The 12,647-nt window shown below is 28.9% G+C and overlaps 1 protein-coding gene across 1 annotated transcript; it reads right to left on the bottom strand.

Annotated features, from left to right (window-relative positions):
* Nucleotides 1-1,463: 1,463 nt before the first annotated feature.
* LOC112278633 (uncharacterized) lies at nt 1,464-3,842 on the bottom strand. Its single transcript, XM_090245065.1, has 3 exons — nt 3,607-3,842; nt 2,944-3,321; nt 1,464-2,516 (listed from the first exon to the last, which is right to left on the bottom strand). Exons 1-3 carry the CDS (start codon nt 3,689-3,691, stop codon nt 1,753-1,755), a joined length of 1,227 nt encoding a protein of 408 aa, XP_090101191.1. The 5' UTR covers nt 3,692-3,842; the 3' UTR covers nt 1,464-1,752.
* Nucleotides 3,843-12,647: the final 8,805 nt, after the last annotated feature.

Below are 12,647 nucleotides of genomic sequence, written 5' to 3'. Positions count from 1 at the left end.
ATTAAGTATTTTTAGTTTGTAATCTATAGTTAAGTTCCTATTATATTTTTAGTGCATTCTCCTTTCATACTAAATTTTAATTCCATTCATCAATTATGTTAGCATAGTAATTCTATTTTAAATTTATTATGTAATTATTGATTGAGTATGATGGGTGAGTTAAATTTTTTCTTCAATAAGTACAATTTTTTTATCATGTAAACACCAAAAAGTGTAGACTATATGGAAAAAATAACCTATTGTATTAAAACTAGCATAAAAATATAGCCAACAATTCGAATTTAACAAAATTAGCTACTTTTTTTTTATATATTATCCATGACAACAATATGGATTTAGCTATCTTACTTTGTAGTTGAAAGCTCCATTGTGTGTTTTATTTCTTTCTATTTGTATTGTATTTGTATTTGAAAAATTTTCTTTGGCTGACAAATATATCTTTCAAAAATAGCTTTATGTGAATCACACTTTTTATGACAACAACACGGGTTCATCTAGTAGTATAGTAAAATTTGTACTACAATTTTGGACTTGCAAATATATATTTGAAGTTTCACAAAGTATAGCTCTTCTATTATTATGGCATTTTTGATTTGCAACATCAAAAGAATGCTACTTTTGTAATAAGAATTGCTAAAGATATCATCATTTAAAATGCTAATAGACTTAGCCACATTTCTAGAGTTGGTTCTCTTAAGAGACAATGCAATGGATGAGAGGTAGTGAAGAGTTGGTGAAGAGAACTAGAAAAAGCAGTCCAAGTGCAAAAGTTTGTGGCGGAGTCGGTAAGGACGATGCTGGAACCAATGAGTAAGACGTTCGCATGCTAACCTAGATAACTCTTGACTGGGGGATGGGCAAGTAAGTCAGGAGGTGGATGATTTTGCCCAACGCCAAAGATTCATTGATGGAGTCGGACATATGCAACGCGAGGCAGGATATCAAGTGGCGAAAGCGGAGTTTCCTAGAGTTTTTGAAAGCGCTGGTGGTAGCATTGCGGACTCTATTGATGTTTCAATATTTGCTTTGGTATCAGGTAATTGCAATCGCTTCATTGTCAATATACGCCCCTTCAACATTAAAGAATCCCTTGTTGAAAACTGTTAACTACCAAACACATCGCAGACGCTCTTTTCGACTAAGTTCGGCATCCAATCTTCAATTTTCGAATATTCAGTTATCAATTCCCAACTCTATATGTTGCCAACTAAGAGCCGTCTCGGGCACAAAAAGTATACACCAGTTCTGTCTTATAGCCAAGGGCGATGAATCTCTCGAACTGAGAGGAGTATACATCGGATTTTCATAAGCTGTGGAGCAAAAACTGAAATGGACCTCAAAATGTATATTTTACCTGCCAAACTTGCAAAATACCCTTCTGAAGTCTCCGCTTCCGACGCAGAACTACACGATGAGGTCACTAAAGTTGACAAACGAACTCAAAGCCATGGCATGCACACGCGTCGATAGAACTCCACCCCAACATCAGGTTCCAATTTCTATAAAAAAATATCATAAAGTTCAATCCGATGACATTGTTTTTTAAGTACTTGATAAATATCCAGATTATTGAATCAAGCTCACAAACCCTAGCTGCCAGATCCACAAGTGTCGAGAATTACTATCATATAACGAACACAAGAAACTAATGGGCAAACGGTCCAACCGTCTGGTCACCGAGCATTGAAGCTGTCCGAGCAATCCGCAAGTAAGGACTGAATTGTGACGAAGATCGAAAGGGTTTCTTCCGCATCACCTCTTGCACATGAGGATCCCGGATGTGCCGCTTCCGCACGATGCCAGGTTGGGCAGATGGGACTGGTCCTTCATCTCGACCGGCGTCGCCGAGTACTGGTTCACCTTGCAGTCGGTGGCCAAGAGGGAAGAGGTGATGTAACGGTCGGCACCGCCCATGATCGGCATCGCCACGCCCCTCTTTACTGGGTTCTTGAATCCCTCCTGATACGTCTGACCGAGCACTCCGTTCACGTGCGTGGACAAGCTGTAGAACCTGAACTGCATGTTGAAGTGCGCAAAGCAGTCGTCGTCGGTGATGCCGTACTTGTGCACCCGGTTCTCCTCATGTCCGATCGGTACCGCGGTCAGGGTCACTCCCATCTTCCGTCGCACCACCAAGTCCACCGAGTTCCTCGCACCGATGCGGTTGATCGTGATGGTCTCATCCGGGGAGCTCCACGATGACTCTTCCACGGTGAAAGCCTTCCCGTTGAGCGTGAACTCCAGGTGATCCACGGCGGCATCCCACTTCGCCACCTTCTTCACGCCGACGGTCAGAGCGTTGGGGCCATACACGAAGCCTAGTGCCTGCACCCATGTGAAGTCGCGGCTGCGGTTCGCCGGGCGCTTGCCGATGAAGTGAGCATTGATTTGGAGGTCGCTGTCCGACACGAGGCAAAAGTCAGCGTTCTTGTAGCCGTGGAAGTAGAACATGACGCCATCGCCTCCCACAATCTTGGGGTCGCCGCACAGGCTACCGCCGTAACCGCAGTTGACGGCTGTTGCAAATGCAATTTCATGTGAGGATTGAGATACAAACCAGAACTGTCTGAAAACTGGCCCCTCTAGAGCTCTGGTATCGCAACGCCAGACGGCTCGTCACACCAGAAAGAACTTACCAGAAACCCACAGCAAACCTAGGACTTTCAGCAAGCGAGGAACCAACATACTACCACTGCCTGCAAATCTTCAGATTCAGGAGACCCGTTCCATCTTCATATATATATATATATATATATATGCTCATGTCTCACATTGCGGCCTGGAAACAAAAGAACTCAAGGGGTTCGCTGGTGGTTCCATGTGAACCATGAGTAGCTATTTCAAACCTTCTACGGGGTGCGCATCCCATATGTTGGCGGGTCTGTAAGCGCACTACATGTCGAAATAGGGGTAGATCATGAGGACAAGTGTGAGAGAACTTACGGTTGAAGCAGACTCGGACAGAATTGATGTTTCCTGCCGGGGATGTGAGCCGGAACGGATTTCCGCCGACCGGGCTTCCTGTGGTCTGGCAAACTCTTGCATTATTACCGTTTCCGGCTATGATTGTCGCAACGTTCAGCCTAGTCACCCGAGCACTGTTGACCCTGACTTCGACCTGAGTAGCAGATCGAAATATGAAAGTGAAATCGGTACATAGGAATGTGCTGCCTTGTCGATTGCAAGTCCCGCACCCAGACCCTCTGAAGTTATTCAAATTATTTCCAAGCACCTCCACATAGCAGGTGGACCCTCTTCCTGCTGGGCATTGTCTGTAGTTGGTGCCGCGAACCACAGGTTCGCACGTTGTTGCAGGGTTGACTTCAACATCCAGTAGTCATACAACAATCACCACCGTTAGAAAGCTCTTACCGAAAACCAAGTGTTCGTCAACTAGGGAGTTTTCCAAGGATTCAGCTCATTGTTCGTTTCAGCCGAAGTTGCAGCACTATTATGCGACAGTAGAAAGCATTGAACTGAAGACTACAGCCATCGAATGAAGAGATGACGACAGTGACGGTTGATGGTGATATGCAGCCCCTAAATCAATAAAGCAGCAACAACATGCACAACTGTCTACGAATGCAAATGTGATCATAGACTCACGTTGCGCATGCACCCAAGTGGGAGCCAAGCATGCGAGGACAAGCATGTAGATGCCGGCCAGCTTCATGGTGTTCGAAGTCGTCATCGCCGATGATGTGCTGCGGAGCTAGAACCAGTAAAGACTTGGGCCAGAGATAGATGTGTAGGAATGAACGAAAGTAGACCCGCCGACCAGGTACTATTAGCCCGCTCCACACGATGTCACCGGCGCGGCTGGGCACCGTGCAGATACGCAAGACTGGTTTGAATGGTGAAGCGCTCCGACCTGGTGCAAGATTTATACGCCATATATCTCTGACAAGACAAGCTCCCCTCGCACTCCGATTTGAATGTGATCGGTATGTGACTACATTCACCACTTTCGAATCGTGCAGTCGCAGATCAAGTGGTTATGGAACCACTCATGAAGTTTCGTCTCATTTGGTGATGAGCAGGCCAATTTTTCCACCACGCATTACTCACCGCGGAGATCTGGAATCTCTTCCTAAGGACACCCGATCATGGCTAGCTTTATCGATGCGAGGTTCAGTTGACGAATTTGAACTAATTTGAACAAATTTGCCGTAAGCAAGTCACGCACTTGATGATCTGGTCGGCTGTAATAGATTATGATCCCATGCAAGTCACTGCAGGAAACGAAACCATTTTCTACAGCACATTTGAATGGGTTGACATGGTGTTGAAGGCTTCGTTGCAAGGGACGAAATGAGTTCATTGTTTTACTCATCGCATTGCCGGTTCGTAAGTGGAAGTAAGATATCACGAAGTTGACTTGGATAGGTCTGAATTACTGGTTTAATCAGGACGTGGACAGTGGCCTAGATTTTTCCATCAGGCGTAAGCTCTGCCTTTCCCCGACAAAGCACGTTATGTACCTTCACCGTGTCATGGCACGGCTTATGTATGTTCATAAGTGCACATCTGCTGTGGCCACCTCAACGATTCTTTCGTCTGCGTTGAGTTGATACTTTTAAGGTCTTAAAATATTGGTGGGTAAAAGGGAAGATTGGATTTTGTGCAATGGGTATGGAGCAGAGGGGTTTCGAGAACGGAGACAAAGCTTGGGGGTCTACTTGTATTTCTTTGTTCATTTGGGCAACAAAGAGGAGAGAAACAAGAGATGTGAAGATTTTGTTTTGAAGGGGTTTTCTGGAATAAGAATCGAATAGAAATTTGAGTTGTTGCAGTTGTGAGGCAAGTTTTTTTCATTTTTTCAATTATTTATAATTTTTAATGAAACTGTGAGACATGTATTCAAACTCAATACATTCAAATCTTTACTACTAAAAATCACTTCAAAGTGAATTAAAATAGTGATCACAATTGTATTATTTGTTTACCATAACAATATAAAATGCATAGATTATTATTATTTTTTAACTATAGAAACATATAATTTATTTCTTGCATTAAAATCAAACTAGAAAATGGAATAAAACTAAAAATAAATTAGGGCATAACAATGATTAAAATTTTTATTTTATAAAGTTTCAAATGGTTGGACTTTGATGCAATATTAATTTTGTTGCACTAACCACAAAAGGCTTAATTAATCAAAGGCTTAAATAATTCTTCTTAAAATTATTTTTTTTATAGCAAAATCCTTCTTGATAACTCTAATCTTTTTTAAAATCATAGTTCTAATTAATCATAAATCTTGTAAATAATAAATAATTCTTAAATAAATTCTAAAAAATTCCTAAAAGAATTCCAAGCAAATCTTTACAGATCTAAATTTAATGTTAAAAAAATCATAAAATACATAAAATTTATTTTAAAAAATTCTAATCTAATAATAAGAAATCTTGATAAATCCATAAAAATCTTAAAATAGACATTAAAAATCTTATTTAGAACTTTAAAAAATTCCTAAAATTTCTAAAATTCTTAATCAAATTCCAAAGAAGTCTTAATCAAAACATATAAAATCCTATATAAGACTCGCTAATACAATCTAATTGATTAATTATTAAAAATAGGATTTTAATTTATTTAGATAGAAAAATATTAAGAATAGAGAATATATTTAAATATTTGAGTAATTATTAGAATTAAGAAGGAATATAAATTACATGAGTTTTATTAGAAAAAAATAATAAAAATTAATTTACTAAATATTAGAAGTAATTATCTTAGTTGATTTAGTAATTTATTTTAATGGCAAGAATTAGTGTTTAGTTATAAAAATCAATATCTACATTGTCCTTTTATATACTTGAATTACTCATTCAAAATCTATAGATATTAATTAATAGGAAAAAAAATTCATATTTTTTTAATTATTTATATAAAAAATAATATTTTTAATTGATTTAAATTTATTCTTTTACTACATGAGCATATAAAATCGATTTTACCACCTTGGAAGGCCATTATGAAAAATTTGAAAAAGATTTGAAGGCTTTCTAAGATTCCTAAGATAATTAGAAATTTTTAAATACTATGGTAAAATAAAAAGTGTAAGAAAAATGATTTTATTAATAGAAAATAGAAACAAAAGTAATTAGTGAAATAATTATAAGAAAAAAAATACACATCTTTGATATGGGATATAACACCTTGAATGTAGGTAGGAAGATAAGACTAAATCCTTATAGCCTCTCTAGAATATCCATATATATTACTTGTAAGCCTTGATGAGACTTAACTCTTAATTTCTTATGCAAGTTATCTTTAAAGTAAAATATATTTATTTAGCTTATATATTTTTATTGTTTATTTTAAAGTATTTATTACTTATTCACATTAACTTAGATTTTATTCATTTTATTTCATTAAGAAAAAAAAAACTTATCTAAATTTTTATTTTTTATTTTTTACTAGATCAAAATCTAATGAAAAAAATATAATCAGTTTTTGGAGTATGTAATTGTTTGGTTGTATTTCTTTCACTTGTTTTGGACTTTTTTTTCATTTTTTTCTTCTTAGTAATATCTTCTACTTCACACCAATTACAAGTAACTCTTAATAAAAGCTATCTTGTAATTTAAATTGAGAGCTAAACTTATCCTCACATCTTAAAAATAAATTTTAATTTTTTGAATAAAATTAAAAAAATATATTAAAATCATAAAGATATTATATATTTTTTTAATTCTAAAAAACTTCAAAAAATCTTCAAAAATATTACAAATTTTAATTTTAAATAGTTTTTTAATAAAACATATCTTTTAATCGCCTTGTTGAGTGAACTTTAAATTTTTTATACTTGTAGATATGTAAGTCTTACATAATCTTATAAGTTTTTAAGAATATTCTACTTAAAAATTAAAATATAGTATAAAAGTTCTTATTAGTAATACTTGGCTTTTTACTCTAAGATTTTAAAAAAAATCTTTTATAAGAAAATCTTATAAATTTTTTATTAATTATTTTTTCTAATTTTATAGTGTAATTTTTAAAATATATTTTTTGTACGGTTATTTTTGTACCTTATTATTTTATTTCAATCTTTGTATTTTCATTGTTTTCATTAAATATTAATTTAATAAAATTACTATAATTTTTACAAAACATATTTTTAATTTTAATCTAAAGATAATTTTATTCATTTCAAATCTGTATTGTCTTATCTTTCTCTATCTGTGGCTCTAAAAATTAAGTAGAAGCTCTTTTTAGATTAAAAAAATACCATAAAATATAATTTTTTTAACTATATTCTATTTATAAGCTATAATTGATTCAAAAAATCTTAATAAATCTTTAAATTTAGTCTATTTTTCTATCAATGACATAAAATATTAAAAAATAAAATTAAAAATATAATATACTTTTATATCATTAAAAGATAAAAAGTATACAACCAATAGATAAGTATAGAATTAAAAGTAATTTAACTATTGCTAAATATAAAAAGACTAGAAAAAATTAAATAAAATAAAAATATAATAAAAATAATCATAAAAGTGAAGAAGGTTTGTTTTTTGCTTTCATTTATATTATCTAGTAAAAAACCACATGATATCTTATAGGCCATATAAAAAGTATCAAACTTATAAGATATATGCCTAATTTTTAAGATAAATTTTGACATATACAGGACATGGCAAATTGTAAAAGATATGAATCACAAAAAATTCAAAGAGTCAATACACTCTTGTATTATTACAAAAGAATAAATTTCTACTAAAAAAGAATTATAATATTAAAATTGAAATGACTTTTGTCAAAGACAAGTAGACTAGAGACTCTTAAAAAAACTTAGAATAAAAAAGATATTGATAAGAATAAGAGAGGCTTTATTCTTATCTCGATACATACTATCTTACTAAGAAGCTATGTAGTGACATTCTATAGGTCATACAAATCTAATTTACAAAGCACAAGTCTAACTTGTAAGGTAAAATTCCAACATGTGCACCATATGTCTAACTTATACCACAAGTAGACAATATGTGTACCATGTGGCTAATTTGTTGGCTAAATTTTTGAATCATCTATTACCTACAAATATTTGAAAAGTCAAATCTATGTCTATAAATCTTTTAAAAAAAATTTCTACAAACTATTTTTAAATTACTTATTTTTACTTATTTTTATATAATTCCTCTTATATTAGTAATTATTAGTATTGATATGTATGTTTGTAATATCACTTTCCTTTCTAAAAACAACTTCTACAAGGAAGAATAATAATATATTGAAGAAATGTAATATGCAATAAATTGTATTTGCTATATATTTTAATCTTTATTTTTTTAAAGGTAATTAATATTTCTTCTCAATCATTGATAGTATTCTATATCAAGGCAAAAAGATCACCCTATTCTTTGATTATTGTTGGGGTCTTTATATATTTTTTTAAAATAAAATATTTAAAATAACATTCACAATGGTTCTTATCTCTAATAATATTATGAAGCATAAAAAATATCTTCAATGGTTGTGATATCAAATGCATTGTATTTTTCTATCTTTTCAAAGAAAAATATGTTGTTCTTGAAGATCTTTATTTCTATTATATTATCTTAAAGGTTATAATAATTCCAATGGCTAATTTAGTAATTCAACAAATAATGGCTTCTTAAATAAATTTTTTAATTTGTAATTTTTTATCTTTTTAATACTCCAAATATAAAAATATCAAAAAAATAATAAAATATAGAATACAAACTTCATTGACCATGCTTTGCTTTTATAGCATAGAATTTTTTAATTCTTACTTTTAATTTTGTTAGATGTCGTCAATAAAACCATCAACCTTCTTTGCCATATTGGCAAGGTTCTTAAATATTTGTCTTGTTCTTAGTATATCCATTATCTTGTATGGTTTAAGATGAAATATATAAAATAAAAGATGGATCTTCATAAATTCAAATGGATACAATTAATATGCAACTACTTTAATACAAATAAAAAATGATTGAGGTCTATAACAATTCAATCTATTATATAAGTGACTAGTCTTGATATTGTAATAAAATAACTATATTTTTTTGTCAATGTAAAATTGAGGTTGTTCCTTGCAATAGGCATATGTGTTGATCTTTTTTTATTATTAAGTTTCACATAATTGTATCTTTATTGTTGTGTATGGTTCTGATAAATAATATGTCAAATCTTTTACCATAAGATTATCAAGTTTTGAAAAGTCAAAAGTATCGAATTGAGGATGATAATTACAATTATCATAGAAAGGTGATTATTAAATAGAAAAAATATTATATTATTATATTTAAAATTTTTCAATGGTAAAAGAATTATCCAAATATTTTTGATGGTAGTTAATGATACATCTTTAATATTGCTTTAATTTTTTTTTTTATTTTGTTTTATTTTTGATTTATTTTTGTATATTATTTTATATATTCATAGTAATTTTATATCTATCTTCAATATTTAAAAAAATATTTAAAACTTAGATGCAAATTAAATTTATCTATTTGATATAATATTCTTTATTAATTTATTATTGCAATAAATTTTATCAAAAAAATATAATTATTTCTTTACTTATGATGATTTTTTTATATAATACAAAATATGCTATCTTAATAAAATTATTTATTTTTATAAATATAATGCTATAGGAGCTTGAGATTAGAAGATCTATAATAAAATTCATAGAAAGAAATGATCATACTTTTTTTTAATAAAATTAGTGGTTGAAAAAGGCTATGAATTTGGTGATGAGGAGTTTTTGATTTTAAAATAAATATCTCCTGATTATAAAAAAAAATTAATTGTCTTTTATATTTTAGATCACTAAAAATCTTTTGAGATTAATTCTAAGGTCTTATTGTATCCAAAATGTTCTATAATCAAAAAATTGTAACAAGCTTAAAAAGCACATAATTGTATTCTTCTTCTAGAATATATAAGTATTCTTTAAAATAGAGAAGATTGTTGATGAATTCAAACTTAGAAGTATTATAATATTTAAAAGAATTATTCTTAATATAATATACAAGTGTATTTGAAGACATACTTGATTGGACTTAATCAAAAAATATTGAATCAAAAATTGATGTTGATTTTATTGCTCAAAGATAAAATTTCTTTGGTTTCAAAAGAATGATTTGTTTTTAATTTAAAGCTGAATTTTTTTTCTTTTTGAGCAAGATAAAAACCTTTAGAAAGGATATTTAAAAATCCTTGTTATTTTTCTGGAGAATATTTGGTATTAAATATAAATCTTAATAATGACATGCTCTGATGGACTTGGAAATAATTCAAAATGTATATTAATATAAAATACTTGAAGTTCTTATGCTTTGTATAAAAAATCATTAGAAGAAAAGTACCTTCTAAATAACCTCTCCATTCTTTAAATATATTCACAATTATAAAAAATTCCTTGTTGTAGATCTTATATTTAAATTTAGCTGCTTAAATATTTCTTAAATAGAAATTTAGAAAATAAAGTTTGTTATTTGCTTCTATTTGTGACAACATTGTATTTAAGATAAATATTTTTGCATTCATTTTCATAAAAAATATCTTTAAAAAGTCAATGTAATATAAAATTAATTTTATAATAAAAATTAACTTTTAATCTTTAAATGCTATTTTAGCTTCTTTATTTTACTCAAGTTTGTCTTTACAAGTCAAATGTATAAATACATCTATAATTAAAAAAATCTTTTGATAAGAATTTGATAATAATTAGAAAATCTTAAAAATTATTAAAAAAAATTATAATTATTTAGAAACTTCTAATAGTGATACTTCAAACTTTCTTAGAATTCATCAAGGACAATCATTTAAAATAATGTGAATTTACAATTGATGCATTTGTGAGTCTAAAAGGCATAATATTATATTCAAAATATCTATACATGATTTGAAATATATTCTTTATTTATCTCTTATTTTAATGCATGCTAAGTTATATACTTATTTTTTATATATTTTTGAATAGATCTTTGCTTCAAATAATTGATTAAGATGTCTTGATATCAAAGATAGAGGATTCATATTTTTAATGATAAATGTATTGAAATATTAATAATCTACACATTTGTAATAATTGATTGATTTATTTATTTATTTCTTTCTTTTATAAAAAAGATAAGAGTTCATGTTGAAAATTTTGAATGGCATATAAAGTTCTTTTTTAAGTTGTTTTTGATATAATATTCAAGAAAAATCAACTCATTTTGTGATAAATTATAATTTGGTCCAAATAGTAATTAACGTCTTGCTTGAAAATAAATTGAACATTTATAGAAACAATGCTTTGGAAGAATATTTGCATTTTGTTTTTCAAAAATTTATTTATAATTCTTATACTAGATTGAAAAACTACTTAAATTCTTTCTATCATTAGAAATAAGTGGCATAAATAATATAAGATAATCCTCTTTTTGCAACATAAATGAAAGTTCTTATATCTAAAAATAAAGATTTTATTATACTAGACTTATAATTTTTTTATTTTATTAATAAAAATCTTAATTATGCTATGAAAAAGATTTAGATTATAAGGAATCTAATCTATCTAAATATTATATTTTTTTATACATAATAAACCTAAAATGACTACATTAAAGAGAAATAAAATAATATTAAATATCACTAAGTTATTAAAACCATTTATTATTATGTCTATAGTAGTGGTTTTATAGGTAATATCTCTAAAAGACATAAAAAAAGCCAACTATGACTTCAATTTGCACAAACTTACATTTTTTTATTGAAGGAATTTTATACCTTTTAATAAGTTTTACATCTAAAAACATGTTGAGGCTTCTTAATCTAATAAGATAGAAGCTTCTTATTTTTAGATTCCAAAAAGATATCTATTGTAAAATAAAATAAATATTTTAAAAAGAAAATAGGAGCTTACTTAAGTATGTTATTCAACCATCAATATACATAAAAGTCATTTCAATCTAACTAATATATTTTTTTAAATCATAGAAATCTTTACTAATCTATAACAATCAATTTTTGAAATCCTAACTTATTAAAATCTCTAATAATTTTGTTTTAAATATTCTAATAAGCTCAGTTTTACAATATATTTTCAAAATATTTATATTTATAATTTATCATTTTATCTAAAAAAATTTTAATTCTTATTTTACAATAATAGTTTGAATAACCTTAGATCATAGTTAAATATTTTGGATAATCTTATTTCTATGAGATAGATAGTTTAGATAGGATCTAAGTAATTGAAGTGGTGAAGATTCAATTATAATTTAAGAACTAATCATTATTTAGTCCAAATTAATATGTGACTGATGACTACAACTATGATTTCAATAAAACCTTTAAAAGTCAATTAATTTTATTATAAGTATTAGAATAATAAAAGATTTAATAGAGATTGGTGAACAAGTAGATATTAAAGAAAAAATTAATTGATATTAATTGAAGATTAATAATAACATTTATTATAGGATCCTTGACTAAATATTTGTTATTTAATAAAATATCACATATCTCATACTATCTTTAGTAATAATATGTAAAAAATAAAAATATAATCATCCATAAAAAAATAGCAAAAAATAGAGAGTAATTGAATTTTAAAATAATCTTAGAATAATTGTTATAAAAAAAAGAAACCAAACTTGATTCAAGATGCATTTGAA

Source organism: Physcomitrium patens, chromosome 20 (assembly GCF_059467195.1).
Source record: "Physcomitrium patens ecotype Gransden chromosome 20, ASM5946719v1, whole genome shotgun sequence".
Classification (NCBI taxonomy): Eukaryota; Viridiplantae; Streptophyta; class Bryopsida; order Funariales; family Funariaceae; genus Physcomitrium; species Physcomitrium patens.
Note: the sequence above shows the minus strand (reverse complement) of the source record. Positions and strands in the feature narration are given on the sequence as shown.